The sequence below is a fragment of the Bufo gargarizans genome, chromosome 2 (assembly GCF_014858855.1).
Source record: "Bufo gargarizans isolate SCDJY-AF-19 chromosome 2, ASM1485885v1, whole genome shotgun sequence".
In the NCBI taxonomy this organism is placed as follows: domain Eukaryota; kingdom Metazoa; phylum Chordata; class Amphibia; order Anura; family Bufonidae; genus Bufo; species Bufo gargarizans.
Genome location: NC_058081.1, coordinates 102,871,464 through 102,885,989, shown reverse-complemented (window position 1 = coordinate 102,885,989; position 14,526 = coordinate 102,871,464). Strand labels below are relative to the sequence as shown.

The following is a 14,526-nucleotide window of genomic DNA, read 5'->3' as shown; positions in this document are numbered from 1 at the left end:
TCATAGATGTATGTGACACATGGTAGTTAGTGTATTACCAGTGATAAAGAGCCTGACAAGGCTGGTAATGCATTCATGTGGATTTGAAATAGGTCACAGCATGAGGAGACATATATCATTCAATGGTCTCCCCCAGTCAGCACACAAGACTCAACAATAGGAAGCACAATATAATTCTGCATTGGGGTCTGTAATACACAATGCTGTGTGTTATAGATAAACCAGAAAATATATTTGAACTTTTAAAAATTTATGACATTATTCTATATTTGTCACAAAAAAAAAAAAAAAAAAAATATATATTTTATTTATTACAAAGCTTTATTACAATAAAAAATATAAACGTATTCACAAACAATGTGAATATCAAAGAAAACTGTAGGAGGGTTTCAGGAAACGACGGTTGTTCTGGGGCATAGGGACTGCCATGAAGCCAGGTTTGTTCACAGCCCCTGGTCTAGATCCACTGCTGTAATCTACATTATGTCCTTTGCTTGATTTAGCAGAAGCAGCTTTATTCCTGCCGTAGGAGGCATTGGTACCACTGCTGAAAAAATAAAATAAAAAAATCATTAAGGACAGAAAATTATTCACAGCAAATTGTGAACAAAAACAGGTAGAAGCCCCCCCCCCCCCCCCCAATCTGATACAGCGCTATGTACAAGTTACCTTTTGGCACGGGACTGCTGACCATCTCCCCACGTTTTTCTTTTCTTGGCTTTATGAGCATATGAGGAATTTTTTCTCTTTGTGCCATTTTTACGGGATGATTTAAAATAAGAGGAAGTTGTTTTTGCATCCTCCTCATCCTCCTCGCTGTCATAAATCCTGGTAGTGTGGTTTGCTGACCCACTGGACTTTTGGGAAACCTCCTCGGCTGTGAGAGAAACAACATTGAAAAATAAATAGTTAAAATGTCGCCGAAATGCATCGGGAAAATGCAAGCACCTGCATTAGACTAAAGGCCACACCTGGAAGCGTCCATTCGGAGTACTTCTGTAGAACATCTATTAGCTCAGCGCCATATTTCTCCAGCTTATCTTCGGTCACCCCATCAATCTGTAATAAAACTTCAGGTTCTGGAGACAGGGATTCTGCAATGCACAAGTAGGTGGAAACCCTCAGAATGGGATGTTGTATTTGAAAAGAGCACAAAAGCTGCCAACCAATTCTATTACAGAAATTGCCAAGACCTTGTGGTGTGTTCACTGACAGGTTCACTATATACAGTCGTGGCCAAAAGTTTTGAGAATTACATAAATATTGGAAATTGGAAAAGTTGCTGCTTAAGTTTTTATAATAGCAATTTGCATATCCTCCAGAATGTTATGAAGAGTGATCAGATGCATTGCATAGTCCTTCTTTGCCATGAAAATTAACTTAATCCCCAAAAAAACTTTCCACTGCATTTCATTGCTGTCATTAAAGGACCTGCTGAGATCATTTCAGTAATCGTCTTGTTAACTCAGGTGAGAATGTTGACGAGCACAAGGCTGGAGATCATTATGTCAGGCTGATTGGGTTAAAATGGCAGACTTGACCTGTTAAAAGGAGGGTGATGCTTGAAATCATTGTTCTTCCATTGTTAACCATGGTGACCTGCAAAGAAACACGTGCAGCCATCATTGCGTTGCATAAAAATGGCTTCACAGGCAAGGATATTGTGGCTACTAAGATTGCACATAAATCAACAATTTATAGGATCATCAAGAACTTCAAGGAAAGAGGTTCAATTCTTGTTAAGAAGGCTTCAGGGCGTCCAAGAAAGTCCAGCAAGCGCCAGGATAGTCTCCTTAAGAGGATTCAGCTGCGGGATCGGAGTGTCACCAGTGCAGAGCTTGCTCAGGAATGGCAGCAGGCAGGTGAGAGCGCATCTGCACTCACAGTGAGGCGAAGACTTTTGGAAGATGGCCTGGTGTCAAGAAGGGCAGAAAAGAAGCCACTTCTCTCCAAAAAAAACACATCAGGGACAGATTGATCTTCTGCAGAAAATATGGTGAATGAACTGCTGAGGACTGGGCAAAGTAATATTCTCCGATGAAGAAAGGCTTGTCCGGAGAAGAAAAGGTGAGCACTACCATCAGTCCTGTGTCATGCCAACAGTAAAGCATCCTGAGACCATTCATGTGTGGGGTTGCTTCTCATCCAAGGGAGTGGGCTCACTCACAATTTTTCCCAAAAACACAGCCATGAATAAAGAATGGTCCCAAAACACCCTCCAACAGCAACTTCTTCCAACAATCCAACAACAGTTCGGTGAAAAATAATGCATTTTCCAGCACGATGGAGCACCGTGCCATAAGGCAAAAGTGATAACTAAGTGGCTCGGGGACCAAAACGTTGACATTTTGGGTCCATGGCCTGGAAACTCCCCAGATCTTAATCCCATTGAGAACTTGTGGTCAATCCTCAAGAGGCGGGTGGACAAACAAAAACCCACTAATTCTGACAAACTCCAAGAAGGGATTATGAAAGAATGGGTTGCTATCAGTCAGGAATTGGCCCAGAAGTTGATTGAGAGCATGCCCAGTCGAATTGCAGAGGTCCTGAAAAAGAAGGGCCAACACTGCAAATACTGACTCTGCATAAATGTCATGTAATTGTCGATAAAAGCCTTTGAAACGTATGACGTGCATGTAATTATATTTCACTACATCACAGAAACAACTGAAAAAGATCTAAAAGCAGTTTAGCAGCAAACTTTGTGAAAACTGATATTTGTGTCATTCTCAAATCTTTTGGCCACGACTGTACTACTAGTCTGCAGGTGCCCTCAGTCTGAGAAATTGGGTAGTCCAGAGGACTGGTAAGGAGCTCTTCTAGAATATCAGAAGCACTCGTCAACTCGCAGTCTGTCACAGCAATGTAAATCTTCCCTCTTCTCATAGGAAAACTCTGCAGCACTGCTGGAACCCGAGGCACAAAAGAGGACAATAGTTCAAGGGACAGGCAGGTACATTGCTGACAAAGTGAAGCTGGATTTACACGGGACGATTCTGCAGCCTATTGTTCCTTCCCGACAGTCTCGTTCAGTGAAGGAGACTGCTGCATTTACATGTATGAAGACAAGGTATCACTATAGCAATCCCTCGTCGTCATACAGAATCATTGTTTTTGGGCGTCAGGTTGCTGTTTAGACCGCACAATCTGCTGCCCAGAAGCCATGGTCAGTGGTGCCTGTATGAACGACAGGATTACCTGATGAACAAGAGTTTCGCTCATTCATCGGGTAATCGGCAGCACATTTAAACGGGCAGATTGTCGCGAATGAGCGTTCACAGGAACGGTCGTTCCCGATAATCTGGACGATTATTGGCTTGTGTAAATGCAGATTGAGACACGTGGACATCTTTAGTTGATGCAGTGACGACTGCACCTCCTAAACTGCACATTCTTGAGAAATCAGTAACATCAAAGTGTGGGAAGAAGCGCTGTTGATTATTCAGAGACATAACACCACACTGCCTCTAACACAGACCAAAAACTGCATTACATATAAAGAGAACAAACCCATTATTCTATGGACACAAGCCATTGGCCTTGAGAAACTTTATAGTTAAAAGGGATTTTTCTTCATGTTTTTCAAAGGGAATTAATTAAAAACAAACAAACAAACCATAATTAGACTTACCGGTAATTCCGTTTCCTTGAATCCACCATGACTGCCACAAGTGAGAGATGACCCTTGACTTCTGTAGGGGCAGGAATACACAGTTTAAATTGCCCCCAACCCCTCCTCACCCTCAGTGTTCTTCCAAATTACCAAGGTAGGTGAGCAATCTATCCCCATTTTAGTATTACTTCATACCCAACTAGATATTATACAGGTCCTTCTAAAAATTAGCATATTGTGATAAAGTTCATTATTTTCTGTAATGTACAGATAAACATTAGACTCAGATTATATTTTAGATTCATTACACACCAACTGAAGTAGTTCAAGCCTTTTATTGTTTTAATATTGATGATTTTGGCATACAGCTCATGAAAACCCAAATTTCCCATCTAAAAAAATTAGCATATTTCATCCGACCAATAAAAGTATATAGTGTTTTTAATACAAAAAAAGTCAACCTTCAAATAATTATGTTCAGTTATGCACTCAATACTTGGTCGGGAATCCTTTTGCAGAAATGACTGCTTCAATGCGGCGTGGCATGGAGGCAATCAGCCTGTGGCACTGCTGAGGTGTTATGGAGGCCCAGGATGCTTCGATAGCGGCCTTAAGCTCATCCAGAGTGTTGGGTCTTGAGTCTCTCAACTTTCTCTTCCCAATATCCCTCAGATTCTCTATGGGGTTCAGGTCAGGAGAGTTGGCAGGCCAATTGAGCACAGTAATACCATGGTCAGTAAACCATTTACCAGTGGTTTTGGCACTGTGAGCAGGTGCCAGGTCGTGCTGAAAAATGAAATCTTCATTTCCATAAAGCTTTTCAGCAGATGGAAGCATGAAGTGCTCCAAAATCTCCTGATAGCTAGCTGCATTGACCCTGCCCTTGATAAAACACAGTGGACCAACACCAGCAGCTGACATGGCACCCCAGACCATCACTGACTGTGGGTACTTGACACTGGACTTCAGGCATTTTGGCATTTCCCTCTCCCCAGTCTTCCTCCAGACTCTGGCACCTTGATTTCCGAATGATATGCAACAGTCCAGTGCTGCTTCTCTGTAGCCCAGGTCAGGCGCTTCTGCCGCTGTTTCTGGTTCAAAAGTGGCTTGACCTGGGGAATGCGGCACCTGTAGCCCATTTCCTGCACACGCCTGTACACGGTGGCTCTGGATGTTTCTACTCCAGACTCATTCCACTGCTTCCGCAGGTCCCCCAAGGTCTGGAATCGGTCCTTCTCCACAATCTTCCTCAGGGTCCGGTCACCTCTTCTCGTTGTGCAGCGTTTTCTGCCACACTTTTTCCTTCCCACAGACTTCCCACTGAGGTGCCTTGATACAGCACTCTGGGAACAGCCTATTCGTTCAGAAATTTCTTTCTGTGTCTTACCCTCTTGCTTGAGGGTGTCAATGATGGCCTTCTGGACAGCAGTCAGGTCGGCAGTCTTACCCATGATTGCGGTTTTGAGTAATGAAGCAGGCTGGGAGTTTTTAAAAGCCTCAGGAATCTTTTGCAGGTGTTTTAGAGTTAATTAGTTGATTCAGATGATTAGGTTAATAGCTCGTTTAGAGAACCTTTTCATGATATGCTAATTTTTTTAGATAGGAATTTTGGGTTTTCATGAGCTGTATGCCAAAATTATCAATATTAAAACAATAAAAGGCTTGAACTACTTCAGTTGGTGTGTAATGAATCTAAAATCTATGAAAGTTTAATGTTTATCAGTACATTACAGAAAATAATGAACTTTATCACAATATGCTAATTTTTTTAGAAGGACCTGTATAGATACTGTGAAGAAATCGCGAATGCGCCTGGTTTTAAAATCACCAGAGCCTTCGCCAGCACACAGAGTTAAATCTTTTTTTAACCCAAAGTAATTCAACCTTGCTAGCACAGCTCACAGATCAGAGGTACAATTAGCACCTCCTTGCCAAAGACTCTTCCTGCCCCCATGCCAGGTTAAGTACCCATCAATCTGGTATTTTCTTGACAGAACCTCATAAAAACTCCCTTTCTGTAGTCGGAGCGGCTCCAACCCCAGCAGGAATCCTCACACCTTAAGCCTCATCAGAGAGCTTCAAAAGAAAAGGACAGATCTGTATCAGACAGCTGGATGATACAGTGAGAAAGGTGACCTTGCAGTCACCCTCCATTCCATAGATCTAATATTTTCCCATATTTCCCTCATAATTCGTAGGCTAGGAAAATACTAAATAAATAATCTCTTCAGGAATTGTTCAGATTATAACCCACCTTCCAGGAAACCCGCGGGCAAATCAGAGATTTCCGCTCTGAGATATAAAGGTTCTCAGGCACACTGTATTGTCGTCCACTCATATTTAGTATCAGATGATGTGTAAAATTGTACTGATTATAAATATAAACTCTATTTGTTGATTGGACTTACGGGTACAGAGAAACGGGCAAAGCAAAGATTCTGCCAGATTTTCTCCCTATGGGGCAAAGGACTGCCCCTGTTCTAATTACACAAGGCTGGTCCTGTACGCATCATAACCACTCCCCGCTTCAGAGTGGGTAAAAACAGTGAAACACTCAGGTCCTGGGTCCTTCACCTACCATCTGACGTCTACTAACATCACGACCGCCCGCTGGACACGGGCACCCCGCCATCTTGGATTATTCCTTACAAAGACCATCTTTTACTGGACTATACCACGGTAATTCTGAACTTAGACATTCTATTCCCTTCCACCTCTTACCTATTTCTATCCAACCAATCCGTTCGACTGGCAGGTATATTTAATCGGTCAGTTTTAATGTATATATTTTTTGTGTATAGTTTTTAAAATAAAACTAACGATTGCATCGTTCCAGTTTTGCCCTTGTTCCTTGATTATCTGGTTTATGCTAAGAACTCTGTCCTCAGAGGAGACATACTACCGCATTGTCTTATTTTCCTAAATTGTTAATTGGTTAGCAAGGTTGCAAATAACCGTTTCTTCCCTTTAGGATTAACTAGCCGGGGTCTCTTCGCCCCGATTCAATACGAAGAGTGGTGGCAGCAAATTAATCTGATTTCCAGCGTGAAATCGATCATTTTATTTTTCCGATTGTATCATGTATGGGCACACAAACCAATCTTAAACGTGTGCTCACAGTGGATTCGCCTCCAGAAGTCTCTAGTGGACGAGACCTGTATGGCAACTGTGGCATAGTATGACAGGATTGGCAGGTGGTTTGTCACAGATACGTTATACTGAACTCATTTTGTTTTTAATTATATATTATTTTATTTTTTGGGGTGGAGGGAATATATGGGCCGTCATGGTGGATTCAAGGAAAAGGAATTACCGGTAAGTCTAATTACAGTTTTCCATTCCATCCACCATGACGTCCACAAGTGAGAACTAACAAATATTTACATAGGGTCGGAAACCGCCTGCAGTACTTTTTGGCCAAATGCTAAATCTGCGGAGGCAGAAAGATTAAGGCGATAATGTTTAACGAAGGTGTTAACACTTGACCAAGTAGCCGCTTTGCAAATCTGGTTTAATGAGACGCCTCCTTTTTCTGCCCACGAAGAGTGAACTTTAATACCTATAGGACAAGGAATATTTTGAAGGGAGTAACAGCAACCTATAGTAGCTCTAATCCAGCGACCTATAGAGGCTTTGGGAAGCTTTTTCCCCTCATGTTTCATCCTCCGAACTGAACTAAAATTTTATTGGTCTTTTTTAAAGGTTTTAGAAATTCCTGGATAATGTAAAATGGTAAAACTATTTCCTGGTCACGGTGATAATCTGATACCACCTTGGGGAGGAGCCCTGGATCTAGCCTCAATGTTACTTGGTCCTCAAAAACCTTCAGGAATGGTTCTCTACAGGAAAGTGCCTGAACTTTACTTATACGTCTAGCAGACGTTATGGCCATCAGAAAAGCAGTTTTGAAGGACAGGTGTTTGATAGAAATCTCTTCTAAGGGAAGAAGGGGGGCTTAGGCTACTTTCACACTAGCGTTCGGAGCGGGTCCGTCTGATGTTTCATCAGACGGATCCGCTCCTATAATGCAGACGTTTGCATCCGTTCAGAACGGATCCGTCTGCATTATAACTTAGAAAAATGTCTAAGTGTGAAAGTAGCCTGAGCGGATCCGTTCAGACTTTACATTGAAAGTCAATGGGGGACGGATCCGCTTGAAGATTGAGCCATATGGTGTCATCTTCAAGTGGATGCGTCCCCATTGACTTCCATTATAAGTCTGGACGGATCCGCTCGCCTCCGCTGGCAGACGGATGCATTCTCAGTGGATCCGCCTCCACTGAGAATGCATTAGGGCCAGACGGCTGCGTTCAGGGCCGCTTGTGAGCCCCTTCAAACGGAGCTCACGAGCGGACACCTGAACGCAGGTGTGAAAGTAGCCTTAGTCAGACCATTTAATACAATGTTAAGATCCCACTGAGGAAACCTAGAACACAAGGTTGGTCTTAGTGTAGAGGCTGCCCTAACAAATCTCTTTACCCATCGGTGTTCAGTCAGGCTTGTATCATAAAATGTGCTAGGCCTCAATCATGGTTCTAACCCATTCTGCAAGAAACCTAGAATTTTTTTGTTTTTTTATGGGTGGAGGAGAGGTGTCCGGATGTTCTTCTCCCAAACAACTGCAAAACCTCTTCCAGATTTTAAGATAAATGGCCGATGTAACTTTTTTCCTACTTTCTTTGAGAGTAAGGATTACTCGGAGACCCTGTCTTCTGAGTGACTCGCTCTCAGGATCCAGACAGCTAGATTGTAGATCTGTAGGTTTGGATGATTTATTGCCCCCTGAGAGAGGATCTCCTCCTGGCAGGGTATTTTCCATGGTTCTTCCAATGCCATTTGTTTCAGGGCCAAGAACCACCTTTTTTTTTCAGGCCAGTAAGGAGCTATTAAAATTACTGTTGCTGGTTCCCGCTGGATCTTCTGTATTAGGCGAGGAATCAGTGGAAAAGGTGGAAATGTGTAAACAAGGTCCTAGAACCATCTTATTGACAGGGTGTCTACAGCCCAAGGTCTGTCTCTGGGGTCTAGAGAACAAAACTGAAGGACCTGAGCATTCTCTCTGGAGGCGAACAGGTCTATCTCTGGCAGTCCCCATCTGGACGTATTTTCCAGAATTTTTTTTTCGATTTAGAGTCCATTCTCCTGGATGTAAAGTTTGCCGACTTAAGAAGTCCGCTTCTAGATTTTCTGACCCTTCCAGATGAACAGACGTTAAGAAGAGAACATTTTCTTCTGCCCCAGGAAATATTCTTCTTGCTACTTCTGCCAAAGGGTTGGATCTTGTGCCGCCCTGATGTTTTAGGTATGCCACTGTTGTGATATTGTCTGAAAGGACTTTCAGATGTCCGTTCTTTAAAAGGTTTTGTAAAAGCCATAAGGACTGCATACAGTTCTCTGTAATTTGAAGATCTGTTTTTTATGACTGACCAGTCTCCCTGGAAGTAATAGCTTCCTACCTTTGCTCCCCAACCTGAAGCGCTGGCATTAGTCATTATCTGAACCTCTTTGGTCCTGAGCCAGTCTGGGCCCTGAAGAAGTTTCTCTTCCTCTCTCCACCAGTTCTGGTCTATTTTGACTGCAGGTGGAATGCTGATTATCCTGTCCAGGGACGAACGTTTCCTGTTCCAGTTTTTTTAAGATCCATGATTGCATGGTTCTGGTGTGGGCCTGACTCTATGGGACTGAAATTATGCAAGAGGTAAGGATACCTAGCAGACTCATCGCCTTTCAAATGGAGCATCTGTGAGTGTTCTGAAACCTTGTAATTTTCTGAGGGATCTTATCTTGTCCTGGGTTAGACGAGTCCTCTGGCATACAGAATCTAACACTACGCCCAGAAACCCTTTTTTGTGGACAGGGCGAGTGTAGATTGTTTTAGATTCATTAACCAGCTCAGATCTGAGAGGGTGTCTATAAAATCCTTTATTACCTTGGAGGTCTCTTTTGAGCTTCCTATTAGAAAGTTGTCTAAATGGGGACGATATTTGCTCCCTTTCTGCGTAGAAACGCCGCCATTTCCACCACCAACTTGGTGAAGGTCCTTGGGGCTGATGATATGCCAAATGGAAGTGCAACATACTGAAAGTGGTGAAGGGAACCTTTGGGATCTCTTACCGCAAACCTTAAGTACCGGTACTTCTGAGAAGCCTGATGGATTGGCCAAAAAGGCGCCCTCTGGAATCAGAGAATGGTAGAGGCCACTGACTCCATTTTGAACCTCCTGTACACAATTAATTTGTTTAAGGGTTTTAGATTTATTATTGTGTGGTAAGAATCGTTTTTTGACTAAGAAGAGTCTTGAGTAAAACCCCTGACCTTTTTCGGCATATGGTACCCTTATTATAACCCCTAATCTGATCCTGAACCCCCTGCCAGATCTTTTCATGAACCCCCTTGTTGTGGGTCGTAATGGTGAATTTCATTGGAGGGGTTGAAGAAAATTCTATCTTGTAAGCCTGTGCTAAGATGTTTAAGGCCCAGGGATTTGATGTGACGAGAGTCCATCGCTCTAGAAAATTCTTCAACCTACTTTCTACTCTGGCGTCCTTGTTTGTTCTGGGGATTGAGGATAAACTCCCTACCTTTTCCTCCTTTACTGTAGCTCCACCGACTTGTCTTAACCTTCCCTCTATAGGGTCTAGACTGGGAAGAAAATGGTCGAAAGGGTCTCTTTTTATCTAATACTGGCCCAAATACAAATTCACCTGAAAAGGTGATTGAACATAACTTGGCCTTGTCCTCTGACCAAGCTTTCATCCATAAGGCTCTTCTGGCAGCAGTGGATAAAGCTGCATCCTTGGTGAAAAAAAACCGTACGGATTTAGCCAATGCGTCAGCCAGGAAAGCAGTTCGGATTTTAATAATGGGATAGAGTTTATAATATCTTCCCTGGGAGTCTTATTTTTTTGATGCTCCTCCAATTCTGATAACCAGAAATACATAGTCCTAGCCACTGATGTGGCTGCAATATTCATCTTGACGCAAAACATCACCGCTTTGCGTTCCATCCATGAGTCTGCTTTGAGTTCTATCGGATCACTTTACTGCGAAGAATCTTCAAATGGTAAAGCCGTCTGCTTGACGACTTTCGCCACCTGAACGTCGATTTTGGGGATTTCATCAAATATCTTACATTCGGCTAGATCAAACCTTAACCTATTCCTAAATTCCTTTGATACACCTAGCCTTTTTTCCCAATTCGATCCATTCATACAGGATCAAAGCCTTAATATTTTCATTCATGGGGAATACTTTAGATTTTTTAGCATGTAAACCCCCAAACATCTAATTCTGTACTGTACGTGGCTTAGGGATATCCTCAATACCCATGGTAGATCTTATGGCTTTAAGTAATTCTTCCATTTGATCTGAGGAGAAGAAATATGTCTTATCTCTCCTTCCGAAATAAGGTCCTCCTCAAAAATCTGTCTAGAGGTGGAGGCATCCTCATCAATGTCCTCTAGCTCAGAGGAGGATTGAACAGATAGTCTAGGTTTCTTACTTGGCGGGATAGGAGGGCTAGGGGCTCTCAAAGAGGCCATGGAAGATCTGATTTCTTCTTGGATAAATGGTTGCTCTTCTTTTAAGATGTCAGATACGTTACATAACTTCTTTTTGTAGTTATCTGGTAGTCTCTTGGCACAAGTAGCGCACTTTAGAGATCTAGATTTAGCTTTAATTTCCTTTGCTCCCTAGGGAACAGAGAAGAGCAACCAAATATCACAAGTTGGAAAACCCATTAAACATACAGGTAAGAAAAATCATACTCCCCATAGGGGAACTCACTGAAGGTGCAGCCAGAGAGGGATCGGGGCCCTCCTGACAGAATGCTGGAGCCTCAGACGCCGACATAGTGGTGGAGATGCTGCCTCTGAGCCGCATGAGCATCACTTTCATTTTTCCCGGCGTCTGATGTTACCCTGATGCGTCCAGCATGTTGCGATGTAGCTCCGCCTCTCCCACCTGTCAGCCCGGAGGATCAATGCAGTGACTGCTTTCACAGCATGCACGCACGTCCCACGTGGATTCGCCATCAGCAGTCTGCTTCCTACCTCAAAGTGGAAGGAGGACCGCGATAGAAAGGAGCGCAGGCCCCAGCATGAGCCAAAGCGAGTGTCCATGTTACCCCCACTGCCCAGCCTTAGCCCCTGCCGCAGGAAGGCAGGGGGGGATGATGAAGGTAAAAAAAAAAAGCATAGGAATCTTCACCTCCCCACAGGGAGGCCTCTCTCTGAATGCTTACCCCGAAGAGCAGGAATAACACTGAGGGTGTGGAGGGGTAGGGGCAATTTTAACTCTCTCTGTATATTTCTGCCCCTACAGAGGTCAAAGGTCATCTCTCACTTGTGGCCGTCATGGTGGATGGAATGGAAAACAATGCTTCTCTGTCTAGATTATGCCAACCCATGCTTGTCATGAAGGCCCCTGGTGATCTTTTGTTTCCTTTTCATAACGTGTCCAGCGCCGAGGGTTGCACATGCTCAGTAGCTCACACAAGCAGGGTGGCGATTCCTGCTATTGTGCAGGCCAGTCAATAGGAATCAGTGAAATTATGTTTTGTGTGATTTTAGAGAATGCATTAATATTTAATCATGGGACATAAGTAACCTTTGCTGTACACAATAATTTTAAATAAAAAAAGGAGTTCAGTTTGCCATTTTTGTCTGTCCAACAGATGTACCCATTGTCTATTGTGCTAAGAACAATCGTATGTCAGATCTTATCATTCATCCGTCAAAACTCTTCTCATTCATTGTAGTATACACTGAATTATTTTAGAAAAATATTTGTATTGGAGTAAATAGTTCAAGGCCCTTATCGAACAATCTTGTCATAATGTGGCCAAATCTTTATGTTATGATTCATGAAGATAGTAACATCCTGGAAGTATGCTTTACATAGGCCACTACACCATGCCATACCTGCAATCCTACGGATGGTCGCCGTATTGAAGATATTGAAGTAGTGCACGCCAAATATCTTTCCCAGACGCTTACAGAGCTCTGTCACCTCAGCCTGGCATTTCTTGACCATTTCCTCCCTCTGGGATGTAGCTGCCATGACAGATGCCTTCTGTTTCCTGAGGCTGCTGGCATTTTCGGTGTCCTGGAACTGAACCTGTCAGTGGTTGAAGGTCAAATGTTTTATTTGCAGACCAGATCTCAGATGTATATAACTAGAAGTGATTTTTTTTTTGTCCAATTTTTATAAAATTATTCTCAGAAGTTAATTGGCATTGGTCAGCGCCGGTGTAACCTGAAACTGCTGTGCCCTCTGCACTTTGATTGACAGGGGCAGGCAGGCGTCATGATGGGTTAACTGCACCAGATCGCGGGTGCCGGCTATAGGAGGTCAGGTTAAAAAAAATAAATAAAAAAACACTAAAGTATTAACTTTAAACCCCTCCTTTCCTAATTTTACTTATAAAATATATAAACAATAAATAAATAAACATATTACATAGTGCTGCGTCCAAAAAGTCCAAACTATTAAAAAATATCCGTAACAGAAATAAATAAATAAAAACCATGCGATTTGCCATTTTTTTGTCACCTCAAAAAATAGGATAGGACTGTTCTATTATGGGCCGAACGTTTCATAAAATGTGGAATGCATGTGGCTTTTTTTTTTTTTTTCTCCCCCCCACATGGTATTGAGTATCGCAATACTTTTTTATGATTTCGAAAGCAAATCAAAATTTTTTATCGTGATCGGCGTAGCGTTGTCACGATACCAAAATTATTATTCGGTTTCGATTTGGCGACAAAAAATTTCATTTGGCTCCTAAATTTTTCAGTTCAGGAGCCAATGGCTACTAGGTATTTTTTTTTGGTCTGGAGCACTGCATACCTTTGTGAACCCATTCAGCACAGCCTGAGACCGCTCTCCAATTTTTATATATGCTACAGCCTGGTCATTGACTGTAATATATAGTTCCTCATCCAGAATCCTTTCCAGAACCAGTTTCCTGAATAACCGTTCTGCATTGTGGCGTGAATACGCTGCTCCCTTTCCAAATATTCCTGTCTGGACCTTTGCAGACTTACTCCCTGGTATGAGAAAAAAAAAAAAGATCAACTATACCTTCTGCTTGGGAAATTCTGTTTCAAACACTGATAGTCTGTAATGTCCAGGATACCTACCTAAATATATATCTACCATCATGTTAAGAGTTAAGCGATTTTTGACACCCTTCCCTCTTCCTTGAGAAGTGCAGTGCTCCTGGACAAATCTCACAATAGTCTTCACCTCGTCGGTCACATCTCTAGACTTGTATTCCTGAAATGCAATGCAAAGACGGACGTCAGTTTACCAATTACCTGAACAACATATTTTGTGAATCATGTTATGCTGGCAATACACTGTATTTTGGAAGGCTGAAAAGGCAGATTTAGACCACGTTTTACTAACCATTTGCAGACTGATGGCTGATACCTGTTGAAAAGTTAATCTGCCATGTTGGAATTTTTTGGGATTGCTGCAGTAGAGAAGCCACTCATGCTAAACAACAGATCTGCACCCACGTATGAAATCCCAAACCAGGTTACAAATCACCACAAGAGATCGACTGACCGAGCATGGAGGACAAGTTATTCAGAAAACAGCCGTTTGAAATCCCTAATGTATGGCCAGCTTTATGCATGTAGCTTGGGGTAACCGCTACCTGATTTCCCTCTATACACAAAAAATTAGATCAAGAACCAAGAGGGGAGGTTCAGCTTTTACAACTTTACAATTTTTTATTTAGCGTATTTTCCACATTATAAGGTGCACCCCAGGTTTAGACAACAAAAATATAGAAAAGCATGTTTTCCCTGGTGATTTAATGAAGTGGCGGGGCCAATGTCAGTAACTTACACACACAGCATTGCCGTGTACGCACCTGACAAACACAGCTGTACTACATGCACACA

At 42.6% G+C, this 14,526-nt stretch overlaps 1 protein-coding gene across 1 annotated transcript in view; it reads right to left on the bottom strand.

The window, feature by feature from the left end:
- Positions 1-287: 287 nt before the first annotated feature.
- The window catches only part of BLM (BLM RecQ like helicase), an 84,897-nt gene continuing 70,658 nt past the window's right edge, over positions 288-14,526 (bottom strand). The window contains exons 17-22 of the mRNA XM_044279334.1: positions 13,756-13,891; positions 13,463-13,662; positions 12,535-12,730; positions 972-1,094; positions 670-877; positions 288-547 (exon numbers count right to left, since the gene is read on the bottom strand). Of these exons, the coding sequence (XP_044135269.1) occupies positions 367-547; positions 670-877; positions 972-1,094; positions 12,535-12,730; positions 13,463-13,662; positions 13,756-13,891 (1,044 nt within the window). The 3' untranslated portion in view covers positions 288-366. The remainder of the gene's footprint in view (positions 548-669; positions 878-971; positions 1,095-12,534; positions 12,731-13,462; positions 13,663-13,755; positions 13,892-14,526) is intronic.